At 47.3% G+C, this 13,294-nt stretch overlaps 2 protein-coding genes across 5 annotated transcripts in view; one reads left to right on the plus strand and one right to left on the minus strand.

Annotated features, from left to right (window-relative positions):
• The window catches only part of AATF (apoptosis antagonizing transcription factor), an 87,824-nt gene extending 84,863 nt beyond the window's left edge, over positions 1-2,961 (plus strand). For both annotated transcript variants that reach the window (XM_053275406.1, XM_053275407.1), the window contains one exon: positions 622-2,961. In XM_053275406.1, coding sequence (XP_053131381.1) covers positions 622-694 — 73 coding nt within the window. In that variant the 3' untranslated portion in view covers positions 695-2,961. The remainder of the gene's footprint in view (positions 1-621) is intronic.
• A 1,174-nt stretch (positions 2,962-4,135) lies between these two features.
• LOC128335951 (uncharacterized) lies at positions 4,136-13,294 on the minus strand. 3 transcript variants are annotated; one of them, XM_053274917.1, is made up of 5 exons: positions 13,016-13,294; positions 12,843-12,938; positions 9,661-10,015; positions 8,004-8,119; positions 4,136-5,545 (listed from the first exon to the last, which is right to left on the minus strand). In XM_053274917.1, exons 2-5 carry the CDS (start codon positions 12,886-12,888, stop codon positions 5,418-5,420), a joined length of 645 nt encoding a protein of 214 aa, XP_053130892.1. In that variant the 5' UTR covers positions 12,889-12,938; positions 13,016-13,294; the 3' UTR covers positions 4,136-5,417. The 3 variants fall into 3 exon arrangements, 2 of the variants coding, with proteins under 2 accessions (XP_053130892.1, XP_053130891.1); XR_008311782.1 differs by lacking the exons at positions 12,843-12,938; positions 13,016-13,294 and adding an exon at positions 10,766-12,501; XM_053274916.1 differs by having other exon boundaries at positions 12,843-13,294.

Consider the following 13,294-nt stretch of genomic DNA (forward strand, 5'->3'; position numbering starts at 1 on the left):
GCTTTGTAGCTCAGGCTGTGTTTAGCGAGCCCAGGGAAAAATCAGCTTGGCATTGCTCTCATATTTTTAAGCCTTTTGGAGGTTGGGGGTGGGGTCTTGCTGAATTCCTCAAAATTGCAAGAATTCCCCGATTTTGCCTGCCAAAGCCAACCTGTTAGGAGGGTGCCATCATGTACATCCTTCTGCTGCTTCGTAGTCAAAGATGTGTTTAACAGCTCCCAGAAATATCGAATTGCCTTTTCTCTCCCTTATAACCAGAAGCCATTTATTCCTTAGCCAGGTTTCTGAAAATTGGGGGGGAAATCCCCTAGGTTTGTCCACCAAAACCCAACATGTGGGGAGGGTTTTATCTTCCTGAAGGTTTCTTTGCTTTGCAGCTGAGGATGTATTTAACGACCCAAAATATCTACCGGCTATTCCTATCCCTTGTACTTCTGGGCCATATTTTGGTCTGCTGAATCTCTGAGGAATACAAGGCCCCCAATTTCATGCACCCAAAAAATCACCATGTTAATGTCCCCTTGCTTTTATTTATTTTATTTTTTATGTATTGTTAAATTTATACCCCACTTTCTGGCTAGTGATCTGTTTATTAAGCTCTCTTGTATTTTTCCCTTGCAGGTTTTCTGAAAATTGCAAGGATCCCCAAGGTTGTTCACCGAAATTTGGCTCCAGTCCTGACCTCCTGGCTTGACCCCCTGGGCTGTTTCTGGCTCCCTCCGCCTCAGCTCATCGGAGACGTTCTACACATTGGGCCACTAAAATCATCACATTAGGGAAGTGTTGTGTTGGGTGCTTTTGCTGCATAGCTGAGAATGTCTAATAACTTCTCACATTGGTGTATGCCTATCCCTTATATTTTTAAGGTCCACCCGCCCCCCTTGGCTAGAGTTCTGAGAATTGCAAATATTCCTGCTTAGTTCTCCATAATCAGCATGTTGTGGGGTGGGGAGTAGCACAGGTCACCTTTCTCTCCTTGAAAGAGTTGCTGGGAGTTCCAGATGCAGAATTCCCTAACAGGTTGTCGTCCTGCTCAGAGTGTCTGCTGCTGCTGACCTACCTCAAAGTGATTGTGAGGATGACGGGAATAGACCATGGGAAATACTCCCTGGCTATATAACCAATGTGGTTAGGAATGGGCAGTGATGGTCCTCATCTCTTCCTGGCATAGGAATCCTCCTGGTGTGACGGGATGAGGGATGCATCATTTCATTTGGAATCCCGCCGTGGTCTTCGCCTTGAAGGCCACGGTGTGAGAGAGCATGTGGGACGACAGAGGCCTTGGACCTGATCAGGCAGGGCTGCGCTAGTTCTCTAGAAAAGGTCCCTGTGTCCAGGGGATCCAGCTCTAGAAGAGACTCCCCATGTTCTTGAGCACTCTAGAACCCGGCCCATGGTGGGCCACGGTGCCAGAGAGCATGTGTGACTACAGAGTGGTCTCATGTTCTCGAGCAGCCTGTGTTGAATTCAAGTTCAAAGTCTTGGCTGATTAAATTCACTCAAGGCCAGTTATGGTAAGGAGAACCTGAGGCATCTGTAAGAAACAGGAGGCTGGACTGGATGGGCGCGTGATCCTGTCCCCTTCTCCCATGACTGCTAGGTTTGCTCAAGAGTTTTGGAGGAGGAACTTGGTTGAAAGGTTTTTGAAAGTCCAGGTATACTACATCCTCAGGATCACCTTTATCCAAACACTTGTAGGCACTCTCAAAGAACTCCAAAAGGTGGACAAGGCAAGAGTTGCAGAAGCCATGCTGGTTCTTCTCCAGCAGGGCCTGTTCTTTCTTCTGTGTGCTAACTGGCCTGTAATTTCCCTGATCCCTCCTGGATCCCTTTTTGAAAATCAGAGTTGCATTGGCTCCTTTCCAGTCCTCTGGTACAGAGCCTGATTGTAAGGATAAGTTATAAATTTTTGCAAGGTCGTTGATAATTTCACATTTGAGTTCTTTAAGGACTCTCAGGTGGATGCCATCTGGCCCTGCCCAGGTGTTAACTTTTAAACTTTCAAGACAGTTTGGAACATCTTCTCTTGTCACCTCAGATCGGCCCAATTCTTCAGCCTCCACGCTCAGTTCAGGCACAGGTATACGCTCAGTATCCTCTGCCCCGAAGACAGATGCAAAGAACTCATTTAGCTTCTTTGCAATCTCCATAGCCTCCTTGATCGTCGCTTTCACTCCCTTCTCATCTAACAGTCCAAAAGCCTCCCTGGCAGGCTTCCTGCTTTTGATGTATTTAAAGAAGTGTGTGTTATTCCCCTTGCAAATTCTGGATTCTTACTTGTTAGCCACACTGGCATCCTACTGGACTGGGTGGTACCTTTCCTCCATTTGGGTACATATTCTAACTGGGCTTCTATTATTGTGGTATTAAAGAAACTCCCTGCATTCTGGAGCAAAGTGACACTCCTGATTTCCCGCTTGTTGTCTTTCCACCAAACTCCTCATTTTAGATGAAGACTCCAGTGGAGAGGTGTTCCGAGATGCCAGCAGCCTGATGCGAAGTGTGCTGCTGCGGCTGGCAGGCTCCGCAGCTGATCCCTGCAGGAGAGACACTCTTCTGGACACGAGATGGAGCAGAAGCACAGCAGACCCCCTTGCCTGAGGTGCCAGAGTGACAAGGTTCTGCAGAGTGAGCGGCGTCTGCCACTCTCTGGGAGTAGGAACTGAACTGGCCAACTTTGTATATATGCCCAGAACTGCATATTAACCTATCGATGTCCTCTCCCTTGCAGCTAAAAAGAAATAGGAGGGGGAGGGTCTTCTTGGCGGTGGCACCCTCTTAATGAGGCTCACCAGGCACCATCGTATCTTTTGGCATAGCAGCTGGAGGTCCTTATTCACCCATGTGTTTCAGAATTGTGTTTGTGTTTTTGGTTGTACTGTTCTGTGTTTGCTGTGCTCTATTGTCAGCTGCCCAGAGACCAATTATGTGGCAGCCAATAAAGCATTTGTTAAAATAAAATATGGCATTTTGTTCCTCCATTATATAAAAGTTCACTGTGGCATGAGTGAATGTGATGGGTGTGTGGTCTGCTGCATTTCCGACCTGACCTTAATAGCTTTAAGCTGGTTTTCCCTCAACCCTTCTGTGATTTGACTTTTTCTCCTCCATTGTACCTTTGTACCATTGACCCACTGTACCTTTGACCCACTGTACCTTTGTACCTTTAACCCATTGACCCTTTGTACCTTTGACTCTTTGTACCTTTAACCCATTCACCCATTGACCCACTGTACCTTTGACCCATTGTACCTTTGTACCTTTGACTCTTTGTACCTTTGACCCATTGTACCTTTGACCCATTCACCCTTTGTACCTTTCACCCATTGACCCATTCACCCTTTGTACCTTTCACCCATTCACCCTTTGTACCTTTCACCCTTTGTACCTTTCACCCATTCACCCTTTGTACCTTTGACCCATTCACCCATTGACCCATTCACCCTTTGTATCTTTCACCCATTGACCCATTGTACCTTTGACTCATTCACCCTTTGTACCTTTGACCCATTCACCCTTTGTACCTTTCACCCATTCACCCATTGTACCTTTGACTCTTTGTACCTTTGACCCATTCACCCATTGTACCTTTGTCTCTTTGTACCTTTGAACCATTGTACCTTTGACTCTTTGTACCTTTGACCCATTCACCCTTTGTACCTTTGACCCATGTGTACCTTTGACTCTTTGTACTTTTGACTCTTTGTACCTTTGACCCATTCACCCTTTGACCCATTCACCCATTGTACCTTTGACTCATCGTACCTTTGACTCATCCTACCTTTGTACCTTTGACCCACTGTACCTTTGACCCACTGTACCTTTATGTCATTTACTATTATTTATCTCTCTTTTGGTCATTGACCATAAATAAAGTAATCTGAATCTGAACCTAGTGTGTTTGACCGGTCAGGCTTTTACCTTGACCGGTCGAGCCCATGAAACTTTGCGGGTTTGTACCTGGAGCCCCTTAAGAGCTTGGTTTCCATCGCTGATCAGAGGCCTGGGACGCAACCTCTTCTTAAGCTGAGCAGCACCTGGGGGGGGGCGCTTTGCTCGGGGTTTGGACTAGGGATTGTTGGATCATGACCCAATGGTTTGCCCAGTGTCCAAGAAGAGAAAACACAGTCTAAGCAATCAGGATAACCCTTTTATTTTGAATTACATTAGTAATCAGTTAGCAGAGCATACTTTAGCAGAAGCAAATAAAACCAATTTTACCAATCTAGACAAATTAAGCACAGATTCGAATCCCTTGAACAGAACAAGATATCTCACCACTCCTGTTGATGCAGCCTGCAGCGGCTGCACGAAGGCTAGCACTCAAAACAAGACACCCGATAAAAGTCGAAAGAACTAAAACCAGAGCTTGAAGTCCACATCTAAGTCAGGAGAAAGAGAGGGAGAAGATTCAAGGAGGAAGGTTCTCTCCCCCCAAAAGGGGAGACACAACAGAGAGAAGTTTTCTCTCCGCAAAGGGAGACAGGACAAGACGCACATGAAATGTTCTCCCTCCCCCACCCCAAAAGGGGGAAACACAAACTAGCTCAGCCCCTCCATGGTCTTGCACCTTTTCTATTTTGTACCTCCCAAAATGGTGGTCTGGGATGCACAGTAGATCCTGATAGGTTACTTTATAGAACTAAAGGCCTCTCACTATTAATTAGGAAGATGTCATATAGTATAGAAGTATAAATCACAACACTTTGCAAATTTACATTGGCAACACAATGATACCATCATCAGATGATCAATGTCAGACAGGTTTCATGTCTGGGTTGCAGTCATTCCTGAAAACAAAAGGGTCATTTCTCCTATATGGTCTGTATAGATGTTCTTAAAACATCCAACTGACATAGTGAAACCAGACTAACCTACCCATTTTGGGAACAGATGAAAAAGAAAAGAAATAAATGACAAAAAAATCTTAATCTGCCAGTTTTTGACTCCTGGTCAGAAGTATAAATCAAAAGCATAAATAAAAAATCCCCTCTTATTCAATATATTGGAGTACAATGAGGCATCAAAGCATATCAACACTGTGTGTGTATCTAGATACCTTGATAACAATTTGTGAATTAAAAATCAAATCAGTGCTCTAATGGACATAGACTGCAAGGGCAGTCACTACTTCTCCTTTCCTTGTGGTCAGCCAAGCAGCTGGTACAATGAATTTCATCAGAACACCGGGAGCAAAGTGCTTTTTCTGCCTGATCGCAATCAGCAAAGGGTCATAGCTATAGAACCCGCCCCCCCCAACGATTGATGTGTGTACATAATTACAAATAATAAGTACACACAGAAGATTCCCTTATATAAAGTACAACCATTCAAACAGTATCAAATTGATTACATAGCTATAAATGCAAAACAGAAAGGTTCAACACAAGAGTTCATCCCAAGTTTCATTGCCCTGTTCAGAGTCGCATATATGACGACATTTCCATAATGCTAACAGCAGACTGTTCTTGCAGACAAGCAAAACTCCAAAATAGGCAGGCAGCAAGCGGCATTGTGGTCAGATACGAGCCAAAGATTTCTATGGCTGCAAAATAAAGGCTTAAGTTATCAAAATACAATTAAAAGAATGTGATACCATACAAGACAATGAGTATTTAATAAAACTACCTAAGTGAGATACAGATGTATTTGTATGTGAAATGGGACAATGAAAAAGCAGCCTCTATCTATCTATCAATTTATTTCAGTCATTGACCAAAAACATTTCATTACACAATAGCCAATCGCAATTTACATAAAATGTGACAAAAAGTGGCCACTATATTTGTATACTTAAAATTTGCGAATAAAAAGAGTAAATAAAATTCATCCAAATGTCCTGGAAACCTCTCAAGCAAAGGAGCAATAAGACCATCCTTGTAAAGTGCACCATGTAGGATAACATGCTCAATAGATTCAATAACACCCATTCCACAAGGGCAAAGGCGAGATGTATACCGCACTCCTCTAAACCTCCCAAAAAGTACCGCTGAGGGTAGCACATTTAAATGTGCCAAAGACAGGGCCCGCCTGAACTTAGGGAGAGTGATATTAATTAAATAAGTAGCCGGTTTACTACTGAAAATCTGATCCCCTAAGTATGAGCCTTTCGGAATTTTAGCAGCTTCAGACTGTAAATCGGTGTCGGAAATATGTTGCTTGATAACTTTCCCCGTGAGATACAGATCTGTATATGTATATGAAATGAGACAATAAAAAAGCAGCCCCTATCTATCTATCTGGAGATATATATTGAAAGCAGTGTTCCCTCCAACAGGGATTTCCAGATGTTATTGACTACAACTCCCAGAATCCCCAGCTACAATGGTCTTTGTTTGGGGATTCTGGGAGTTGCAGCCAACAACATCTGAGAATCCCTGTTAGAAGTAACATTACGAGGATAAAAAAGTGTTGCAATTTCTACATAAACCTAACATTTGAGGAAATGGTAAATTGGCCATTAAAGTCCTAGGATGAAAGCTATCATATTAAAACAGGGCATTTGCATCTGTTGTCTTTTGATATACATCCGTACCAAGGTTGTCACTGATCTTGCTGATTTCAACATTCAGGAAATCTATCTTATGTCCATATCGGTGGATACTATTCAGAAAGGACACAAAACTGAGCAGATGGTCTTCCGAGCCTGTCCAAATTATGAAAATATCATCCCGATATCTCTTACACAGTCCAATACATTGAACAAACCTATTGTATTTTAAGATATGGGACTGCTCAAAGTGCTATTGTAGCTAAATCCTTAAATGTGGTGGGAGGAACAAGAACAGAACTTTGATCTAGCGCCATTTCTATAGTTTGTAATGCCTCATCCTGCGGTATATTGGTGTACAGAGAAACCACATCAACAGGGGCCAAAAGTCAGCAAGGCCAAAGTAGCTTATATCTTCTCAGACGAACGAGACAATCCATAGTGTCTCTTTAAGATAACCTGGCATGTTGCTAACCAATGGCTTCAGAAATGATGCCAGATATATAGCAATTGGTTCAAAAATGGAGCCACTCCCTGATGCTATAGGTCTACCAGGTACAGGCACAATGTTTTTATGGATTTTAGGAAGAACAGAGAAAACTTGTACCTTTTGTTCTGAGTCTAATCAAAATTGGGATATATTTTGAGAAATATATCCCAAATGTAAACTCTCATCTAATATTTCCATGCAAGCCACGCAAAGCCCCCTTGCTGGTCTCCCGCTGGGCCGCTTTGCTTCGTGTCCCCTTTGACTCTCTGCAGACCTGCACAACAACTTCTTCCTGCCCCTGCAGACTGAAGGGAGGCCCTTTCAGATTCCAGACGGCACTCATTTCCTGCTGCCCCAGTGAACGTGAAGGCCAGCATCCTCTTCCACACAGTGGCCCACCAGTTGCCTCCGGGAAGCCCACAGGCAAGAGGGGAACCTCTGCTGCTGCTGCTCCCCTGCAACTGGGATTCAGAGGCATTTTGCCTTCGAGGCTGGAGGTGGCCTGTAGCCACCAGATTTCAGGACCAACAAGAGGAAGTAGGTTTTTACACAGCACATCATTAATCTGTGGAATTCTCTGCCATGGGATGTGGTGATGGCCACCAGCTTGGATGGCTTTAAAAGGGGCTTAGACATATTCATGGAGGAGTCAGCTCTAACAACAGCTACTGGTCTGGTGGCTATGAGCCACCTCCAGCCTCAGAGGCACGATGCCTCTAAATACCAGTTGCAGGGGAGCCCCAGCAGCAGGAGAGAGGGCAATGTCCTCACCCTCTTGCCTGTGGCCTTCTCAGAGGCATCTGGTGGGCCACTGTGTGATACAGGATGCTGGACTAGACGGGTCTTGAGCCTGATCCAGCAGGGCTGTTCTTGTGCTCTCATGACTAGTGGCCATTGATAATAAGGACGCCTTTCCACACTTTATGCTTCCTACAGCAGCCAATGCTGCAGCTGTGTGTGGACTGCCACAGCCTTACGGGCAAAATGGAAGTAGTAGCAAGTCTACAGAGAGGTTCCCATTACCTGTCCATGAGTACGTTGATGGCGGCCGTCTCCCAGTCGTAGCCTTCAGTCTGAGAACACACACACACCCTCCGTGTGTCAAGACCGAGTCGGATCCTGAAGAGCTGGGATCACCTCTAGAACCAGAGCATGAAGCAACAAGTAGTACCAGGACAAGAGACATCCATTATAAAAGTTTTAATTAATAAAATTTGTACATGTTGGCCATAGAATCAGTTCTATCTTGCCAGTTAGGAAAGGTTCTCTTCTTCTTGCCCACTGGCTTCATCTTTGCACCCCTCCCAGCTTAGTGGAGCTTGGCTTCCTCTGCATCCACCCCGCCCCCAGTTGCAGGCTGGGGAAGCCCGGCCTAGTGGGACAGAAAGCACCACAGAGAGCCAAAGCCACTGCCATGGATAACACACCACAGATGTTGGTGATGGTTTTGGAGGTGTCTCCAGCCTGAACTCTGGCCTTTAAGGCTCAGCCTCCAAAAAGACAACCACCGAAGGCTGCAGAAGCCGCTTGGAAAGGGGGTGCGGAGGGAAAGGAGGCCTGGCGGGGCCTCTACAGAAGCCTCTCCCCGTAGCACTGCACAGCTGGGGGAGCTGAATGCAAAGGCGGGGTGGGGGGCAGCAGGGCTTGCGAGGCAAGGAGATGGAGGGGGGATGACTGCAGCCATGAGAAGAACCTGAGAACCCAAGGAGAGCCCTGCTGGATCAGGCCCCCCAAGGAGGCCCGTCCAGTCCGGCATCCTCCTGTTTCCCACCGGGCCCCCCACCAGATGCCTCCGGGGAGCAGTCCACAGGCAAGAGGGGAGGGCAGGCCCTCTCTGCTGCTGCTGCTCCCCTGCAACTGGGATTGGGAGGCATCCTGCCTCTGAGGCGAGAGGTGGCCTATAGCCACCAGACTAGTAGCCACTGATCGACCTGCCGTCTGTGAATTTGTCTGATGACAACACCAGGGAGGCCACTGTTGGCACTTGCCTCCTGGTGGGAGTCCAGCAAGATGCTGAATTTCCTGCACCAAGTTCGGGCGTTTTAGCATCTTCCGCAAAACGGGCAGACAAAACAAAGGCTCTGAACTCTAGGTGGGTCAGGCGTGGCAGGGGATCTCCCTTGGGGTGGTAAAGCCCAGCTAAGCCTTGGTAAACCCCTGCTCACTGGGCCAAGAGCCACCTTTTTAACGTGGCGATTCTCTTTATTTAGCAGGGGGAGAGCAACTGGCCCTCTCCGCCCCCAGTACAACACCCCTCCAGTGTGCCTCCTCTTATGCTTCTTTTCAGATGGTGAGCCCTTCGGGGACAGGGGCCCCTCTTATTTATTTTTATTTGTTATTTATCTATGCAAACCGCTTTGGAAACATCTTTTGTTGAAAAGCAGCATATAAAGATTTGTTGTGGTTGTAGTTGTAGTAAAGCACACCCACCCCTCCCACAAGCTGGAGGTACCAACTAGGAAAAATACTCCCCGCCTGCTTGTTGGGCACTCCAACCAGCTGGTAGCTAAGCTCCCATCCTGCTGGGAGGGGCTGCTTCTCCCCTCCCCGATATCCCGACCCCTTCTCTTGCCTGCGGTCCCTTTTTGGCCTATCTGCTTTCCTCCCCAAGTAGACTACTCAGCCGGCACCTGGTTTCAACACACGCCAGCCGTGCCCGGCTCCATATGCTGCCACTCACCCTGCTGCTGCTGGGAGAAGTCTTCTTGGCCCAGGAGACACTTGCCTGGAGGGGTCTCCTCCGGCTGGGCTGGGCTGGGTGTGAGGACTTCCCTTCTCGGTCCCCCGCGGCTCTCCGTCCCGGGGGTCCTGTGGCTGCTGCATCCCGTCTCCAGCCTTGGTCCTCCTCAGTGGCCTCCAAAAGAGAGAGACCTTTCCTCCCCTCTCCCAGCGCTCGTAGGGAAGCGAGCGAAGCAGGAGCCCAGACGCTGGGGCTGCACAGAGCTTTTGCCTGAGGAATTGCTCTGTGCTGACTCCAAGGCACGTCCAGAGTCCAGCGAGCAAGTCCATGGGGTTGCATTGCTTGCAGCTTGATCCTGAGGAGCAGAAGGCAAAAGAGAAGAGCCCCAAGTAAAAATTCTCTATGTAAAGACAAAAATAGCTTTGATCATAAGAGATCTCAATTTAATCAAATACGTTTAAAAAAAAAATCACTTCATTCACCTCAAAATACTGATCCCAGCTACTAAAAACCCTATTGAATGTTCACACATTAAAGACATACATGAAAAAGCATACATAAACTCTCTGAAGAAGTCCAAAGGTGCTATTTTGGGGTGTGCCCCAATCCAAATCCACAGGGGGACTTTCACTCCAGTTCCATAGACAGGACTAAAGCCTCCATTAGAAAACACCAACCAACGCTGGGAGGTGTTTCCAGTGACTTTTTGCAAGGGACCGAAACCCATCTGCAGGCACACAATAGCTCTTCTGAAGAGCTGTCTCCAAGAGTTCTGATAACTACGCCAGATGCCTTTCAGCTGCCCAACACTCCTCAGGGGCATGGCTGAGAAAGTTCTCCAAGGCAGTCTACCCAGCAGATCTATCAAAGAGTTCTTTCAAGAACACCCCTCTTGCATCGTAGAGTTCTGCGTGTGGCCCTAATGGAATGTTGCTAAAGGCAGCAGCCAGGCTAACCCTTTTACATCATACCTGGGGACTGATCATCACTACAGCTAGGTGTCAACTAGACCCAGCATTCGCCCTGGTAGATAGAAACATCCCGCCTCCATTCCTAAACCCACATGACACCCATGCAATCCTTTGATTGCAGCATTCTCACTTACTGTGTGTAGAGCAGGCATATCCAACTTGGTTTCTGTTTTCCAGCTTTGCAAGCAAGGTATCACAGCTGTCTTCTCTTGGGACAATTCTCACAGTTGTTAGGCATAGACTTCAATGACACTGAATATGTACTCATTCCGAAGAGAATTATCTTGAGGTTTCTTGACTGGGAGCGGGGCATCAGTAGGGCATGGAGGCTGAAGCCCCCTGGCACTGGCGGACACGGAGACCATTCCTTCCTCCAGCCCCTCCACAGACCTCCAGCAGGCCACTTCGGCTTCCCAGCTCTAGGGTGGAGGGGGGGCTGTGGGGGGGGGCGTGTGCCCACCCCTCCCTCCTGCCGGGGTCCCCTCAGGATCCCCTTGAGCACTGACTCAAGTTCCGACTTCCCCGCTACCTAAGCGGTGCACTGCCAAGGGAGCCCCTAGTGGAAGAGGCCTGAGCTGGTTTCTTCTGCTAACCCCACCTGCCGGTAAGGTCAGCCAGCGAAACCTTTCTGCCAGGCAACGGAGGCCTGCAGCTGGTCAACTCTGTTCCTGATGGCAGGTTTCACTGATGGACCACGGCAGTGGCGCCCTACTAGGAGAAAGAGAGAGAGAGAGAGAGAGAGAGAGAGAGAGAGAGAGAGAGAGAGAGAGAGTGCCAAGGTGGGGATGGGAAATTGTATATGAACACAGGCCCGGTGACCAAACTGCCAGCTCTTCAGGGACTTTTGGCCCAGAACGGGGAGGGGAAGGGGCTCCTGGAGTCCACCCACCAGCCTCACTTGGGACCGCCCACCCGAACAGAGGCAGCTGCTTCCTAACAAGTCCGCCCTTGATCCGTCTAGCTCAGGATTGTCCACCCAGACTGGCAGTGGCTTCTCCAAGCTTGCAGGCAGGAGTCTCTCCCAGCCCTCTCTTGGAGATGCTGCCAGGGAGGGGACTTGGACCCTTCTGCACGCAAGCAGGCAGGTGTTCCTCCACGGAGTTATGGCCCCATATCTCTCAGAGCTCCCACATGTAGTCCCCGCTCTAAATCCAAACCAAGGCTGACCTACCACAAGCCCAGCTCTCCTCCCCAGTCTCCCTATCACTTTGACTTCTCATGGTTTGCAAAGGGCTTACATTACATTGATCAGGAAAGGGCAGGCCTAGGAGAAGTGTTTATCCCAGTGCCATCAATTACCTGCTAGCCTGGATTTTCCAGCCCAGTTCATACCTCCTTCAGTCACTTGTGATACCTCCTGTTAATTAGCACTTTGTGCATGGCCCTTAAACACACACACACACACACACACACACACACACACACACACACACACACACGGTGAGCACAGCAGAAATGACACCCCCCCACAATAAAGCAGCTCAGAATCCCAACTTTCAGACAAACAACTTCATTTACAAGTGTGGCTCTAATTAGCTTCTGAATTAGTAAAACAGAGTCCCCACCCCCACCCCACACACAAAGCGGGCAAAAGCCCCCGAGGGCAGCTGTGGAATAGAGAGAATCGCATTTCCAATTATTTTGTTGAATTGCTAATTTAGTTATTGTGGCTGCCGTAATTGTGATGGGTATTGGGTGTGCAATTCAATTTGTTTTAAATATTTGTGGGAAGGCTGATCGGTAATGGAGCTGACCTATTTCTGGGCCTAAATTGAGAGAAGGGACTTAAACAAGGGGCGGGGGGGGGGCAGAGGAGGGGAGGGAGGAGAGGAAGACAGAGCTACAAAGCCGCCCGTTTTTCTTTCAGTTTTTATTTTGATCCCTCTTCATCCCTCTTAAGACCGTTGAAGCAACAAAAGGTTTAAATTAAAAGATGATAGCCCTTTGATCTCCCAGCTTTTGAAAGGCTTGCAGCCTTCGGGGGGGGGGGTACCCTTCCCGGCAGTTTTAATATGTAGATATTTGAGGCTAAAGCACTTGCATTTGGAGAGTCCAGGAGGGTGTTCTGCTTCCCTCCCTCCTGCTCTTAAATTTTATTATGTATGTTACAGTGATTCACGCATTTAAACCCCCACCCCCACCCCCACAACCCCCCAAAATAAGATTTTGGTTCAATGACAGCAAAGAGGTGAGAATTAAAAAAAAACTTACCTTCCACTTGGTTTTGTTGTACAGATTTGATACAATTTAACACCATTTCATCTTAAATTAGGCGCAAAGGCGTTGTGTTGGGTTGGATTTGTTGTCCTTGGTTTAAAAAACACACACACAAATTAAAGGGACTTGTCTGGAAGTAAACAAGCCCATTTATGCAGGCAACTTACCTAGTAGGGGGAAGAGAGTGTCCTATTAAGTGACACCTGCAATTAAATTCAGTTGAGTAACAGTGGGCGGAAATAGCTGTGTGTGCAGCCATTTGGAAAGCAGTTTTAATGGACAAAATTGCACACACATACACACTTTCCCTGAACGTTAAGAGGTGGGTTTTTGTTTGATCCAAAGTGTCATCAAAGGAGGTGGGTGCAGTGCCAGATGCTGCGAGTTTTTTGTATGTATATAATTTTGCTTTGAATTTTATGCAGAATGTTAACGTATAGTTAGTA

This window comes from Hemicordylus capensis, chromosome 12 (genome assembly GCF_027244095.1).
Source record: "Hemicordylus capensis ecotype Gifberg chromosome 12, rHemCap1.1.pri, whole genome shotgun sequence".
In the NCBI taxonomy this organism is placed as follows: domain Eukaryota; kingdom Metazoa; phylum Chordata; class Lepidosauria; order Squamata; family Cordylidae; genus Hemicordylus; species Hemicordylus capensis.

Bases quoted from the DNA above. Each gene is read 5' to 3' on its own strand.
- LOC128335951 (XM_053274917.1), bottom strand. From the start codon at position 12,888: ATGGTGTTAAATTGTATCAAATCTGTACAACAAAACCAAGTGGAAG. The intron at 10,016-12,842 runs GTAAGTTTTTTT...TCTGCTCCTCAG, and splicing joins ACAACAAAACCAAGTGGAAG to GATCAAGCTGCAAGCAATGC. The intron at 5,546-8,003 runs GTAATGGGAACC...TTTATTTTGCAG, and splicing joins ATCAACGTACTCATGGACAG to CCATAGAAATCTTTGGCTCG.